This window comes from Microchirus variegatus (assembly GCF_963457635.1).
Source record: "Microchirus variegatus genome assembly, chromosome: 7".
Classification (NCBI taxonomy): domain Eukaryota; kingdom Metazoa; phylum Chordata; class Actinopteri; order Pleuronectiformes; family Soleidae; genus Microchirus; species Microchirus variegatus.
Window position 1 is genome coordinate 28,349,573 of NC_139808.1, and position 16,468 is coordinate 28,366,040.

The 16,468-nt window shown below is 40.7% G+C and overlaps 1 protein-coding gene across 1 annotated transcript in view; it reads left to right on the forward strand.

The window, feature by feature from the left end:
- sptb (spectrin, beta, erythrocytic) overlaps positions 1 to 16,468 on the forward strand; it is a 51,604-nt gene that overhangs the window by 16,670 nt on the left and 18,466 nt on the right. Inside the window, exons 3-19 of the mRNA XM_083892364.1 lie at positions 4,323 to 4,474; positions 4,562 to 4,735; positions 7,125 to 7,222; positions 7,390 to 7,470; positions 7,543 to 7,658; positions 7,731 to 7,843; positions 7,916 to 8,103; positions 8,193 to 8,310; positions 8,660 to 8,818; positions 8,932 to 9,234; positions 9,311 to 9,461; positions 10,491 to 11,361; positions 11,443 to 11,580; positions 11,818 to 12,577; positions 12,786 to 12,988; positions 14,779 to 14,869; positions 15,145 to 15,291. Coding sequence (XP_083748490.1) covers positions 4,323 to 4,474; positions 4,562 to 4,735; positions 7,125 to 7,222; positions 7,390 to 7,470; positions 7,543 to 7,658; positions 7,731 to 7,843; positions 7,916 to 8,103; positions 8,193 to 8,310; positions 8,660 to 8,818; positions 8,932 to 9,234; positions 9,311 to 9,461; positions 10,491 to 11,361; positions 11,443 to 11,580; positions 11,818 to 12,577; positions 12,786 to 12,988; positions 14,779 to 14,869; positions 15,145 to 15,291 — 3,863 coding nt within the window. The remainder of the gene's footprint in view (positions 1 to 4,322; positions 4,475 to 4,561; positions 4,736 to 7,124; positions 7,223 to 7,389; positions 7,471 to 7,542; positions 7,659 to 7,730; positions 7,844 to 7,915; positions 8,104 to 8,192; positions 8,311 to 8,659; positions 8,819 to 8,931; positions 9,235 to 9,310; positions 9,462 to 10,490; positions 11,362 to 11,442; positions 11,581 to 11,817; positions 12,578 to 12,785; positions 12,989 to 14,778; positions 14,870 to 15,144; positions 15,292 to 16,468) is intronic.

Sequence of the window (16,468 nt, forward strand, 5' to 3'; positions counted from 1 at the left end):
TGGTGTGTGTGTGTGTGTGTGTGTGTGTGTGTGTGTGTGTGTGTTTACACACTCTTAGAAATAAGGGTTCCAAAAGGGTCCTTCTACAAGGGCTGAGGTTCTACCTGGAACCATTTGCTTCTGAAAAACCCTTTCCCGAAGAAAGGGTTTTTCAAGGGTTCTTAGTAACACTATTGGTTCCAGTAAGAACCATTTTGATCCAGAGAACCCTTTAAAACCCCTTTCCTGAATAAAGGGTTTTAAAGGGTTCTTGGTGGAACCCTCCAAAAGGTTCCATCTGGAGCCAAAAAGGGTTCTCCTACACTCTTAGAAATAAAAGTGCTAAGTAGAACCATATAAGGTTCTCTGGCTTGTCCTCATAGGAGAACCCTTTTTGGCTTCAGGTAAAACCTTTATATAAAGGTTCCACCTGGAACCCTTTTGGATGGTTCCACCAAGAACCCCTTTAAAAACCTTTTTTCAGAAAAGGGGTTTTAAAGGGTCCCATTAGTGTTACCAAGAACACTTGAAAAACCCTTTCTTCGGCAAAGGGTTTTTCAGAAGCAAATATGGTTCTACTTAGCACTTTAAATTCTTAGAGTGTAGGAGAACCCTTTTTGGAGGGTTCCACCAAGAACCCTTTTGGAGGGTTCCATCAAGAACCCTTTTAACACCTTTTAGTCAGGAAAGAGGTTTTAAAGGGTTCTCTGGATCAAAATGGTTCTTACTGGAACCATTAGTGTTACCAAGAACCCTTAAAAAACTTTTTCAGAAGCAAATGGTTCCAGGTAGAACCTCAGCCCTTGTAGAAGGACCCTTTTGGAACCCTTATTTCTAAGAGGACAAGCTGCTTAGCACTTTTAATTCTAAGAGTGTAGGTCACACATTCAGGCTTTAAAAATTGTCTTCTTACGTGTTTGTTGAGTCAAAGTTCTGATTCATTTTAATATTGCATGTTTAGCAGTGATATAAAGCAGCAATAATCGTGCAGAATTCACAAAAATAGACAGTTTTTCATTCTTTTTGTTCATAAAAATGAGCCAAGTGAACTTTGAACTGTGATGCATTTCAAAAATTTCACACATTCAATCCAGTTTTTAAAGATCTTCGGTACTTTTGTTTATATAGTTGGTGAAAATGAAAGAACTTTAACACAGTAAAGGTAAAAACAAGCTCAGTGCTGTGTGTTCTAAGGGTTAAACAGAGCTTAGTTTTCACATGAAACACTGAGTGCTGCACAGAGAGCTGTTGTCATAATGAGCTTGTTGAACTGCTCCTGAGCAGACGGATAAGCTGAGTGTGTGCAGGCATCATACACTCGCCTCCTCCTAACCCCCCAGGAGCATCAGCGTCTCCTCTCAAGGCCTCCTTATGTGAGATGATGATAGGAGGAGAGAGCGAGCTCCATCTGCACATTCATACACTTCCTCTAACTCTCTCTCGGCGGTGAAATCCCGCGGGAGCATCACCCCGAATACCTCACAGAGGATTTATCCCACGTTTTATTGCACTTACAGCTCGTCGTTTCTTTCTCGTGTGCTGACCGAACGACGATGACGTGATCGCTCGCTCTACAACGCAGACGCTCCTAATGGAACTTTGACTTATTTGATGGTTTTTAATTGCCATTACTTTTTCATGGCTCTCCGTTCGTTCTGCTGAGGGGAGCACAAAGCACAACTGAAGCATCACTTATTTAGCGCGCCATGTGTTTTACATACAATAACGCATAATTTCCTTCACTCTGATGATGCCGGAGCTTTTAGATGCTGACTGGGTCAGTTTCAGCAGCAGGGGGAAGAGAGAGTGTAGATCAGTGTTTCACCAACCCTGATCCTCAGGGAACACAGCCCTGCCAGGTTTTAGATGTTGCCCTGCTCCAAAAACACCTGATTCAGATGAGACATTACATTTTTGAAAAACATTTTTTCACAAAAGTTAAAACATTAATAAAAAGAATGTCAAAAGTTGAAACATAAATTTTTTGGAAAGAAATTGGCAAAAATTGAAATATAAAATTTCTTTTTGAAGATAAAACATAACATTTTAGAATTTTTCTTTAAACAAAAGTTGAAACATTCCTTTAAAAAAAGGTCAAAAGTTGAAACATTACATTTTTTGAAAAAAAGGACAAAAATTGAAATATAACAATTTTTTTAAAAGTTAAAACATAACATTTTTGATTTTTTTTTAAACAAAAGTTGAAACATACTTTTTTTTTTTTAAATTGACAAAAATTGAAATGTACCATTTTCTTTTTTTTATGACAAAAGTTAAAACCTAACATTTTAGATTTTTCAACAAATTATTTGAAAAAAACAGGGCAACTTCTAAAACATGGCAGGACAGTGTTCCCTGAGGACCAGAGTTGTGAAACACTGGTGTAGATTGTGCATCTTTGTCTCTTTTTCCTGTTCGGGTATCTAGAACCTGAAATCCTTCATCCTCGTCACTCTCTCACTTATTAACTCAGTCTGATCCGTCTCGTCTTCCGTCATCACCTGCTTTTCATATCCTCCTCATCCTCCTTTTCCTGGTTCATACAAAGATGGTTGTAGGTTTGAGAAGTGAAGCCTCAGAAGTAGGACAGTGAGTCACTGTGAGCAGAAAAAGAACTCTGTTTGAATGGAAGACAGTTCATGTTTTCAATGGAGAGTTTCAGGTCGACTTCAATAGGTCTTACAATGGTGTTCCCGTTTACAGCACCAGTGGAAACCAGGGTCAGTTAGTATTGTCCAAGTGGAAATGAAAGTTTTGTCACATTGGTGTCCACTCACTATGTTTTATTTTACTTTATTGTTTATTTTGCTTCAAATTTGGACTGTAAATACAAAATTTACTTCATATAAATCATGGTAGAAGTACAGTAGTCAGTCTTTACTTCCACTTTGGCAGTGTGGAGAGGACCAGGATACTACGTTCTTGTTTTATTATTATTATATAAAGTCTATGGCCTTGTCGTTAGCTACATAAGTGACATCTGTGAATTCCTTGTTCCCGGTGCCTTTCAAACAGCAACTCTCTCAGGACTTGAAGCTGAGAGTTAATTTTTGCAGCTGGAGGAGGATGATTCTATTTTTACGTAGAATCCGTGGGTTTAACTTTGCTCCAGATTCTCTCGTCTCTCCCTCTGTTTTACTGTCTCCTCCTCCTGTCTTCAACCCCTTTTTAATCCAATATCTATGATATAACATCCTTTGGTTCCTCTTATTCAGCCTTTTCATCGATTACAGCAGTCGTTGTAGTTTTGGGACCTGGAGTAAAATGGGATTAGGATTGGATATTTAATGTCTGATAAACTACAGATACAGAGTTTGTGTGTGTGTGTGTGTGTGTGTGTGTGTGTGTGTGTGTGTGTGTGTGTGTGTGTGTGTGTGTGTGTGTGTACAGGGAGGTGTGTGTGTGCTGACATGCATTTTTCCTCCCATGATCCTCTACTTCCTCTACATTATCTCAGAGCCTCATTTAAAGTCGATGGATCATTTGTTGACAGTGATGACACAACACATTATTATTTTTTCACAATCGCATAAATGGTGCAAAAGACCAGAAAATACACACATTTAATCAAAGAGTCAGCAAAGTATTTAAGGAAGATATGAGACAGTTTATTTTAGGATAGATAGATAGATAGATAGATAGATAGATAGATAGATAGATAGATAGATAGATAGATAGATAGATAGATAGATAGATAGATAGATAGATAGATAGATAGATAGATAGATAGATAGATAGATAGATGCTATCTGCCAAGACAGGTTGTGGTGAAAGGACAAATGGGGGACAGGGGAGAGAAAGCGCCATGGGCTGCCAGAATCTACTGTAGGAAATTTTTTTTGGTCAATTTGTTTGGTCAAATGATGGACTATCAGGTTTTATGAGAAGTAGAATTCACTTCAAAAACATCTTTTTTTGTAGTGTGTGGAGCTGCTGAGTGAAGTCCTTTGACAGTGGTTTGTATTTATATTTTAAAGCTACACACACTGCAGTTTTAAGTCAGAGCAGCGGAGAAAGTATCGTGGTTTTCACTTCACAATCGGATAAATCCTGCGTTTCATATCGCGCTTGGACGGTGGATGGTGTTGTGTGTGTCAGGAGGCTTTGGACTTTGGAGTTAACACTCTTTGTTCTTCTTCTACTGTGGAAAACAATGCTGACGTTCAGGTGCAGACAGGCCTTTGTCTCTGGAGCAGATTCCCCGCAGACCAACGCCGACGTGTTCTTAAAGTTCAATATTCCACCGTCGTGCCGTCTCCCAACAAAATCCCTACCAGCTCCAGCGGTGCTGCAGAGACCTTTAATTATTCATGGAGCTCATGTTCTTTCTTAACTTCCTTCAGATGAGCGCGAGGCGGTTCAGAAGAAGACCTTCACTAAATGGGTCAACTCCATCCTGTCCCGGGTCGGCTGCCGCATCTCCGACCTCTACCTGGATCTTCGGGATGGACGTATGCTCATTAAACTGCTGGAGGTGCTGTCGGGCGAACGACTGGTAAAGACTTTCACGTTTATTTTCCTCTTCCTCTGACGTTTCTTCTGTTTATAATAATTCCCCCTCTCCTCTGACTTTTAACTGTAGCCAAAACCCACCCGAGGCCGGATGCGTATCCACTGTTTGGAGAACGTGGACAAGGCTCTGCAGTTCCTCAAAGAGCAGAGGGTTCACCTGGAGAACATGGGCTCGCACGACATCGTAGACGGCAACCACCGCCTCATCCTCGGCCTCATCTGGACCATCATCCTGCGCTTCCAGGTAAAACTGACGTCAGTGAAGAGGACATTAAAGCTTGAGAAATTTGAAACTTTGCAATATATACTGTACTGTATATTGGTATAATTTCTTCAAACTAGGTCTCTTGTTACAATTTCCTGCAGAAGTTAAATCAAAATTGACATTTAAATGATTATATATATATACACCAGTGTTTCCCCAACCCTGGTCCTCAGGGAACACTGCCCTGCCATGTTTTAGATGTTGCCCTGCTCCAAAAACACCTGATTCAGATGAAACATTACATTTTTTAACAACATTCAACAAAACAACAAAAGTTGAAACATTCAATTTTTTATTTTTTATTGTCAAAAGTTTTTTAACATTTTTTTTTAAATTACAAAAGTTGAAACATTAATTTTTTGGTGAAAAACAATTGTCAAAAATTGAAACTTTTTTTTTGGAAAAAAATCAAAAGTTGAAACATTACATTTTTTATTTTTTATGGACAAAAGTTAAAACATTAAATTTTTTTGACAAAAGTTAAAACATTTTTTTTTTTTTGACAAAAGTTGAAACATTAATTGAAATATAACGTATTTTTTAAATTAAATGACAAAAGTTAAAAACATTTTAAACAAATTAATTTAACAAATTAAATTATTTGAAAAAACAGGACAACATCTAAAACATGGCAATTTTTAAAATTTAAATTGCACATTTTCAATAAAACAACAATAACAACATATATTGATATGACTCAATATCTTTAAATAACAGCTGGTGCTGACCCATGTCCATATGAGTGCATTAATGTGAATTATATCACAGTATGGACACACACTTTATTGCAATACTTACATTATAATGATGTTAATTTGTGTTTAAATGACTCTGATCTTAATAGTTTTAGCACAGAAACATCAGCTCTGGATTTGTTTTTGTCTCTTTCTTTTTATGAGACGACTCGAGGTTTGACTGCCTGACGCACGTCTGCAGCATCAGAACATGTCTGTTTGACTGCTTTTATCTTCATGTGAGAGCAGGGCAGATATTTATTTTTAATTTGACAGCGGCACCGTTATTTTTAGCCCTGCTGTAGTATTATTATTATTATTCCCTCCCCAAAAAACTGAAGACAGAAAAACGAGTTGACTCAGTCCTGTCTAATTCTTTTCAGTCTGTGTGAACCAGGGGAACCAAAGCAGGCTAAATTTAGCGCTCTCTCAGGACCTCAGTCTCTCACATCGCTTCACTTCTGTGCTAATTACTGGCCCGGTGTGTGGGAAAGTAAGGAGTCCAATAATTAGCAGCGCTCTCCTTCTATCGATTATACTTTGGGTTTAGATTTGGGAAATTCCAGCCTGTTCAACAACATTGATCATCTGTCACATGAGATTAGGGAGGGATTAAAAAACAGCAACAACAAACAAACGATAAATCATGTTTATCAAAAAGATATTTGTGACAACACTAATATAACACTATATATGTATAATATATATAAGTTATGTATTTTCTATGATTATTAATAAAGCAATATCATAATATTTCACATTTATTAAATCTTTTGATAATTGATAATTTGATAATTTTGATCAAAATAATAATAGATAATAATGAGTATTAGGGCTAGATTTAAATAAATAAATAAATAAATAAATAAAACAGCATGAATTCTGAGATTAAATCAGAATTTTAAAGAAAAAGTCAGAATTCTGTGATTAAAGTTAGAATTCTGACTTTAAACTGAGAAAAAGGTAAGAATTCTAACTTTAATCTGAGAAAATGGTAAGAATTCTGACTTTAATCTGAGAAAAGGTTCAGAATTCTGACTTTAATCTGAGAAAAGGGTTAGAACTCTGACTTTAATGTGAGAAAAGTGTTAGAATTCTGACTTTAATCTGAGAAAAGAGTTAGAACTCTGACTTTAATCTGAGAAAAGGGTTAGAACTCTGACTTTAATCTGAGAAAAGGGTCAGAATTCTGACTTTAATCTGAGAAAAGGGTTAGAACTCTGACTTTAATCTGAGAAAAGGTTTAGAACTCTGACTTTAATCTGAGTAAAGGGTTAGAATTCTGACTTTAATCTGAGAAAAGGGTTAGAACTCTGACTTTAATCTGAGAAAAGGGTTAGAACTCTGACTTTAATCTGAGAAAAAGTTCAGAAATCTGACATTTAAGTCTTCCAAGAATTCCAAGAAAAAATTCATAATTCTGTCTTCTGTCTGACTTTAATCTTAGAATGTATGCTGTTTTATTTTTATTTTTACATGTGGCTCTAATACTTTTCCATAAATTACCACCTATATTATCTTTTTTACCTCGTTTACGTTTGTAAGCATCTTTTTGTTCTTTGCGCTCGTGTCAGTCATTCACGCTCACGTTGGTTATTTAACATCCAGCTGCGCTCGTTGTTCTTCGTCATCAGATCCAGGACATCATCGTGGAAACGGGCCAGGCCGACCAGAAGGAGACGCGCTCGGCCAAGGACGCTCTTCTTCTGTGGTGTCAGATGAAAACTGCAGGGTAAGTGGGGACGAGCGACCTTTGACCTCACCAAGCTGTTAATATAAATACTGTCAGAAAAAAAAACGGCTGTCGATGTGAAAGCGGGCTTGTGCACAGCTGCAGTTTAAAAGATGAGTTCTGTGATTTAACTCACTTACCACTTACCGTGGTTCTTTATCTTGCAGATATCCCAGTGTCAACATCACAAACTTCACCACCTGCTGGAAAGACGGCATGGCCTTCAACGCTCTCATACACAGACACCGGTAAGGTCTTTCTCTCACCAACTCCTCTGGATCTTCTGGTTCTGGATCTCAATAATAATATTTCTCACCCAGGCCAGATCTGGTGGACTATAACACTCTAAAGAAATCCAATCCGACGCACAACCTTCACAACGCCTTCAACGTGGCAGAGCAGAAGCTTGGCGTCACCAAACTGTTAGACCCAGAAGGTGAGTGAGCAGTGATGTCTCTGGATTTCTTTTTGGCTTTTACTGACTAACAAACTTATTCCGTTTGTGCAGATGTGTTCACGGAGAATCCAGACGAGAAGTCCATCATCACGTACGTGGTGGCGTTCTACCACTACTTCTCTAAGATGAAGCAGCTCGCCGTCGAGGGCAAGAGAGTTGGAAAGGTGAGATGTTACGCTGCTTTGTTTTTGTTTTGTGGTACCTGCATCCCTGAACGTCTCCTCCTTCTTCTTCAGGTTCTGGATCAAGCCATCGAGACGGAGAAGATGATCGACAAGTACGAGACCCTGGCGTCAGACCTGCTGACGTGGATCGAGCAGACCATCATCGTGCTCAACAACCGCAAACTTGCCAACTCTCTGACCGGAGTCCAGCAGCAGCTCCAGGCCTTCAACACCTACCGCACGGTGGAGAAGCCGCCCAAGTGAGTCGAGCTAGGACGCAGAAAAAAAACCCGCTGCTTAGTTGAATTGTCCTCACCATCGGGGCGACTTATTGTTCGTCTTCTTTCAGGTTTCAAGAGAAGGGAAACCTGGAGGTTCTGCTCTTCACCATCCAGAGCCGCATGAGGGCCAACAAGCAGAGGGTGTACACACCAAAGGAGGGCGCTCTAGTAGCGGATATCAACAGAGTGAGACGCCTAATGCAAATGTTCAGAAAACGCCTCTAGCTGAAGTTCTGACGATCAGATTATGGCTTTAAAACTTAACCAAATATGTAATTACGAGTTACTCATCAAAAATGAATTAGTGCATTAGCAGAAATGTAATAAGTTTTGTAAATTCATTATTTTCATTGTGATAATTCGTCTGCGAAAGCTGGCACTTGCTTGTTTTTAATCTGAGGATTGGTTGCTTTCGTGTTAGGTGAGTTTTTAGTTGTTTTTTTTAGACGAAATGATTAACATACTGGTAGGTGAAGGTGTAGGATGACGACGCTGCTGCTATTGACACGAGACTTCAAACCCCGTCCACGTGCAGGCGTGGGAGCGTCTGGAGAGGGCGGAGCACGAGCGCGAGCGCGTCCTCAGAGACGAGCTGATCAGACAGGAGAAGCTGGAGCAGATGGCGAGGAGATTCGACAGGAAGGCTGCCATGAGGGAGACCTGGCTCATGGAGAACCAGAGACTCGTGGCCCAGGTAAAAAACTCAAGCCAACAAGGAACGAGACGGCTTGTTTGATGAGCTTCCTGAGTCAGAAATACTGTCCAAAATCCATAAAATCCATACTTTATCGTCTCTCTGCTCCTCAGGATAACTTTGGTTACGATCTGCCAGCCGTGGAGGCCGCCAAGAAGAAGCACGATGCCATCGAGACGGACATCGCGGCGTACGAGGAGCGCGTCCAGGCTCTGGTGGACATCTCCAAGGAGCTCGAGGCCGAGCGCTACCACGACGCCAAGCGCATCGACGTACGGAAAGACAACGTCCTGCGCCTTTGGGACTACCTGCAGGAGCTGTTGAAGGCCCGCAGGGGGCGCCTGGATAAGAACCTGACCCTGCAGAGGATCTTCCAGGAGATGCTGTACATCATCACCTGGATGGACGACATGAAGGTAACGGAAAACACGAAGCGGCGCCGCACGTTTTCCCCCGAGGCGAAATGTAACGTTTGTTCGAATGTGTCCTCAGGCTCGACTGCTGTCTGCAGACTTTGGGAAGCATTTGTTGGAAGTTGAGGACTTGCTACAGAAACACGCCTTGGTAGAGAACGACGTTGCCCTGCAGGCGGAGAGGGTGCACAACGCCAGTGCTGCTGCTCTCAAGTTTGCAAATGGAGATAGTAAGTGCACTGAAACTAGAAACTTTTTCCTAATTATGTGATTTTTTATCAGTGATGACTACAACTTTTCAGTATTATGTCAATATCAGATGTCAGATATCATGATGGGGCATCTGTGATGGCTCTTCTTGGTTTTAAAGGCTGTTTTAGGGTGAATTCCAATTCCTTGCTTAATCCTCAATCTTCTCTCAATCTCAGAAAAATTAAGTTGAGGTTCAAGTTTAAGGGCTGTATCGCCTTCAATATTACGATTTTCCGAGACCACCCTTGGGAGCAAGGGCTACCCAGAATGCATTGCGTGTTTTCACATAACAAAGATGGCGCCGAAAGCAGCGAAACGAGAACGCTACAAATGAAGTATTTTCTTTGTTAATAGAGATATAAAAATGATGAAAACCATTGTATTATCTTAGTTTAGGCCCATATTATGGATTACTGATGTCATTGTTGCGTAACATTTATTTTTTATTTTACGATCTTTTGTCAATAGCCGGTTGTGGTATTTGTATGAGTATCATCTTATAACTAACTGACAACCTAATAACTTGACTGACAAACGGATCGTAAATAAATAATCCTGACGTAAATGTGTTCTTCTTCTTCTTCTTTTTTGGAGTTGACAGACTGGACGCAGCTTTCACGTTATTCTGCCCCCTACAGTCTGAAGACATATCTGCATTTAAGGGGTGTCCCATTTCTAAGTGACAAAATAACCCTCAACACTTGGTATTGAGGGCCAGTTAAGGGTTGAGCTTGAGGGTTAAGATAGGAATTGGAATTGGCCCTTAGTCAAATATTGGTTAAAAAACATGGTTTGAAATTCTACTTTTGAGTTAACTCATCCTTAATTTGTATGCTTGACTATTTGTGTTTCAGCACAATTTGACCACGTTTATAGGCAATTTCATTGCTAAGTTCTCGCACCAAATATCAGCATCACAAAGACTACAGAACCCTGAGAGCAGGTCAGAGAACATAGGAAATTGAATTATTAAAAAACATTTATGTTCTCCCTTGTTTCCCCACCAGGCTATAAGCCATGTGATCCTCAGGTGATCCGTGACAGGGTGCAGCACCTGGAGATGTGCTACCAGGAAATCTGCGCCCTGGCGGCCCAGCGACGTGCTCGCCTGGAGCAGTCCCGCCGCTTCTGGTACTTCCTGTGGGAGGTGGCGGAGCTGGAGAGCTGGATCAGGGAGAAGGAGCACATTTTCTCCTCCATGGATTACGGCAAGGACCTGACGAGCGTGCTAGTGCTCCAGGGCAAGCACGGCGCCTTCGAGGACGAGCTCGGAGCCCGCCGCGCCAACCTGGAGCGGGTCCTCGCCGAGGGGGAGGATATGATCCGGGCCAAGCACTTTGGCTCGCCCAAGGTTCAGGAGAGCACGGACGACATCGCGAGGCAGTGGCAGCAGCTGGAGGAGCTGGCGGCGTTTCGGAAGCAGAACCTGCAGGACACTCGGAGGTTCTTCCAGTTCCAAGGAGACGCCGACGAGCTCAAGGCGTGGCTGCTGGACGCCAAGAGGCAGATGAGCGGCGAGGACGTCGGTCACGACGAGTACACCACGCAGCGGCTCGTGAAGAAACACAACGACCTGAAGAACGAGACCATCAAGAACGGCGCCACCATCGACGCGCTGACAAAGCAGGCCAACGCGCTGCCAGAGGAGCTTCAGAACACTCCTGATGTCCAGAGACGTCTCAAGGACATCAAGGACCTGTACATGGAGCTCATGTCTCTGGCTGACCTGAGACAGAAGAAGCTCGACGACACTATGGCGCTGTACAGCATCTTCAGTGAGACGGACGCGTGCGAGCTCTGGATGGGCCAAAAGGAGACTTGGCTGGTGGGACTGGAGGTGCCGGAGAAGCTGGAGGATCTGGAAGTCGTACAGAATAGGTAGAAATACCTAGAAAACGCATTATTATTTAATCCTGGATTACTTTTGAAATCCGAAACTAACACCTTCCTTTGTCACAGGTTAAGCATCCTGGCTCAGGATATGGCGAACGTTCAGTCGAGAGTGGACGACGTCAACAAGGCGGTGAAACAGCTTGAAGACAGCAGACACCCGCGCACCAAGGAGGTCAAGGAATGTCAGACACGCCTGAACAAGAGGTGACTTTACAGCATTTTAGATAGATTATGTCATCGCTATGTCAACATTTCTGATGAGCAAGATCAATAATTTAGCGTTAAAACCCAAAGAGAAAACACAAAATTAAAATTTTAATATTTTATCTCCTGAGTAATCGTGCGGATTTCGGAGACGTTTATTGACGACATAGCAGAAATGAGGACTTTGTCTCCAAGCTAAAGCTTAAGCTAAAATGTTTCATGAATAATTCTTTCCAGGTGGGAGGCCTTCAAGGCCATGGTGGAGGATAAGAAGCGGAAAGTGGACTCTGCCGTTAGCCTCCACAACTACGGACTGGAGTGCGACGAGACAGAAGCCTGGATCAGAGACAAGACGCGGGTGATCGAGTCCACGCAAGACTTAGGCAATGACCTGGCGGCCGTCATGACCATGCAGAGGAAACTCTTCGGCATGGAGAGAGATTTGGCCGCCATCGAAGCCAAGCTGACCTTCCTGAACAACGAGGCGGACCAGCTTGCTCGGGATCACCCGGAGAACGCGGCCGACATCTACGCCCGCAGAGGAGAGCTGGACGCGGCGTGGGACGCGCTGAAGAAGACCCTGAAAGACCGCGAGGACTCTTTGGGCGAGGTCAGCAAGCTGCAGACCTTCCTCCAGGACATGGACGACTTCCAGTCGTGGCTTTTTAGGACCCAGAAGGCGGTGGCGTCGGAGGAGATGCCCGCCACGCTGCCGGAAGCGGAGCTGGAGCTCAGCCTCCACGACGCCGTGCGCGAAGACATCAGCAACCACGAGGAGGTCTATCGCTGCGTGAGGGACACGGGCGCGCAGGTGGTCGTGGGCCAGGAGGACGACCCTCAGTACCAGCAGCTGGAGCAGAGGCTGAAAGGCATGGACCGCGGCTGGTACGAGCTGCAGAAGATGTGGGACAGTCGCAAGAACCTCCTGGACCAAGGCCTGGGCTTCCAGCAGTTCATGCGAGACGGCAAAGCCGTCGAGGGCATCCTCAACAACCAGGTACTGAAATCGCTTGGACATTTTTATGTTTAGAATTATAAGATTATGTCTCAAAAAGATGGTTTAGCTTGATAATGATGGGGTTAGCATGATGCTACAGGTACTCGCAAGAATGTGGAGCAGAAGAATGCAGCACAGTCAGTTTGTCTTCTGACATTCAGTCTTTGTTTTTGCTCTCTGTCCACTGCTCTGTCCTGACATGCTACAGGAGTACACCCTGGCCCACATCGACAAGCCGGACACGTTGGCCGGCGCCGAGAAAGCTTTAAAGAAGCATGAGGACTTCCTGAGCACCATGGAAGCCAACGAGGACAAGATTGACGCCGCCCTGCAGGGCGGGCAGCGGCTGGTGGACGGCAACAACCTGTACGCTGGGAAAGTGCAGGAGAAAATGGACGGAATCCGAGACAGGTCAGTCGTCACGGCATCTGGTGGCGTTTAATATTTATAACAGAGCTTGAACTAGACGTGGCTTTGTTGAATTTTTCAATCTATCGAGGCCAAAGAATAATTCTTATTCTACGTTGTTGTTATCAACCGTTATAATGAGTTATATTAGGTCTAACATTTCCCTTTAAAGCTGAGAGTAATTTAAAGGTTTTTAGTGGTGAGTCAGTGCGGCAGAATACACTTAAACAATTTGAGATATTGAAATAAGAGTAATGAAACCAATAAATTACATAATAGGGTTTTAAAAACAAGAAAATCAAAGCTACTACAAGAGACTTTATCCATCCCTTTGGTATGGTATTTAGCTGTAAATACTACTTATAAGGTACAGTAGATTCACACAAAGTAATATTTGACACGCAGGATTATTTTGTATAATCAGGCTAAGATTGAACAACATCCTCCTATATTTACGTATATATATATATGTGTATATAGTTGTTTAAAGTATATACAGTTAAATATATAGTAGTATAAAGTGAGTATTTAGTTGGAGTAAAGTGTATATAGTTGTATACAGTATATGTAGTAAAATACTATGTATATAGTATTTTAAAGTAAGTATTTAGGTGGTGTAAAGTGTATAAAGTTGTATAAAGTATATATAGTAAAATATATACTATATATAGTAGCATAAAATGAGTATTTAGTTGGTGTAAAGTGTATATAGTTGTATAAAGTATAGTAAAATATATGCTATCTAAGTAGTATAAAGTAAGTATTTAGTTGGTGTAAAGTGTATATAGTTGTATAAAGTATATGTAGTAAAATATATACTATATATATAGTAGTATAAAGTAAGTATTTAGGTGGTGTAAAGTGTATAAAGTATATGTAGTAAAATATATACTATATATATAGTAGTATAAAGTAAGTATTTAGGTGGTGTAAATTGTATATAGTTGTATAAAGTATACATAGTAAAAAATATATACTATATATAGTAGTATAAAGTGAGTATTTAGTTGGTGTAAAGTGTATATAGTTGTATAAAGTATAGTAAAATATATGCTATCTAAGTAGTATAAAGTAAGTATTTAGTTGGTGTAAAGTGTATATAGTTGTATAAAGTACATATATAGTAGTATAAAGTGAGTATTTAGTTGGTGTAAAGTGTATATAGTTGTATATGTATATAAAAAAACAAGAAAATCAAAGCTACTACAATAGACTTTATTCATCCCTTTGGGGCAAATTCCAGTTTGTAATGGTTTTGTCATGGGTTGAAACGAAGGTGAGGAGGTTCATCAGGTGAAAAACAGTGTATGAAGTGAGTTAAACACTTGTTTACTTACGTAGTTGTCTTTAATATTTGTAATTCTTAACACCAAAAGTGAAATAAATGATGATTTACGTACATTGAACCAGATGAAGAGAGCCAAACCTCTATATGTTTTGATAAAGTGTGCAGACTCTGTGTAAAGCTGCTCATTCAATCCCGTTCTCAGCGCTGGAACAGCTTCCTTATCACTGTAACTGTAAATTAGTGTCAACATGAGGCAGCAGAAGAGGCTCAGGAGCTTTTCCTCTTAACTCCCCTAATTTACTTGGAGGACAGGGTGCCGGCGATAATGGATATTGATCCTTGAGTGAGAGCGATTCCTCGCTGAGACGCAGATGACTGTTTTGAGTTACTGCGTCAGGTGGAAAGAAAAGAGAGGAAAAAAAGAGCATCTTGTTTGTCTTTTTGTGAGGAAGAAATAACACACTTGTATTTTTAATGTCTTTTTTTCTCTCTCCGCGGTTTGCAGGCGTGACAAGAATAACGGGCGAGCTCGGGAGGTGTCGGAGAAGCTGCGAGACAACCGTGACCTGCAGCACTTCCTGCAAAACACTCAAGATGTGAGTTCGCCGTGTGATGAAATCACAAGTACATTTTATCGCTGGCTCACGAATCCCTTTAGTCATCATTCTCCTGATTATTATCGACACATTTGCCCAAAATAGTTTATAACACGGCAGTGCTTGATGGTGAACTTTGTTCATTCATTTTCCTCTCATTTAGGTCACACGTCCTGTTTGTGGTTAATCGCGATATTGCTTTGTTGTCAGAAGATAACGACTATTTTAATGTCAGCTCTATTTTTCTTTACTTTACCTCCCCCTCCGTGATGCAGCTGACCGTTTGGATCAACGAGAAGATGCTCACGGCGCAGGACACGTCGTACGACGAGGCCAGAAACCTCCACAGCAAGTGGCTGAAACATCAGGCCTTCATGGCCGAGCTGGCCTCCAACAAGGAGTGGCTCAACAAAGTCGACCAGGTCTGTAAACACTCTGCGCTTTATCTGATGGCCCCTTTTCCACTATGGTCCCAGCTCGCCTCGCCTTAGCTTGGTTTTCCACCTACAAAAATAGTACCTTCTCAACGTGGGCGGAGTCATCGCAGCACGGCTGCATGAAACTGCCGTGCCAAGCAGTTGTTTTAAGGATAAATGAATCATTAGAATCAGTTCATTGAGATGCAGCAGCCGGCAGGGTTTGTGATGCTAGCAGTGCTTGTGATGCTAGCAGTGCTGTCGCTAAACATACCAGACTCCACTCTTAAATATTAGGATTTTAGACATTTTTCTTGGTAATTGTTGGAGATTAAGCCACGTTTTTTAGGATTGTGAAGTCTTTTTAACCGATATACAGTTCGGCTTTGTTCGGCTTGATTCCTATATAGTGTCGGACGTCTCTTCCTGTGACGGCACTCTGACCGATCGGTGGTCAAATATCAGTATCTAAATAATATTTATATTGAGGATCCCATGTTAGTTCTCGTGTATATGTATGGTATTTAGCTGTAAATACTACTTAAAAGGTACAGTAGATTCACACAAAATAATATTTGACACACAGGATTATTTTGTTTAATCAGGCTAAGATTTAACAACATCCTCCGATATGTATATTTAGGTATATATGTATATTTAGGTATATAAACATATGTGTATATAGTTGTATAAAGTATATATAGTAAAATATATAGTAGTATAATAGTATAAAGTGAGTATTTAGTGAGTGTAAAGTGTATATAGTTGTATAAAGTATAAATAGGAAAATATATACTATATATATATAGTAGTATAAAGTAAGTATTTAGGTGGTGTAAAGTGTATATAGTTGTATAATGTATATATAGTAAAATATATGCTATAAATAGTAGTATAAAGTGAGTATTTAGTTGGTGTAAAGTGTATATATTTGTATAATGTATAAATAGTAAAATATAAGCTATATATAGTAGTATAAAGTGAGTATTTAGTTAGTGTAAAGTATATAAAGTTGTATAATGTATATATAGTAAAAATATATGCTATATATAGTAGTATAAAGTGAGTATTTAGTTGGTGTAAAGTGTATATAGTTGTATAATGTATATATAGTAAAATATATACTATATATAATAGTATAAAGTGAGTATTTAGTTGGTGTAAAGTGTAAATAGTTGTATAA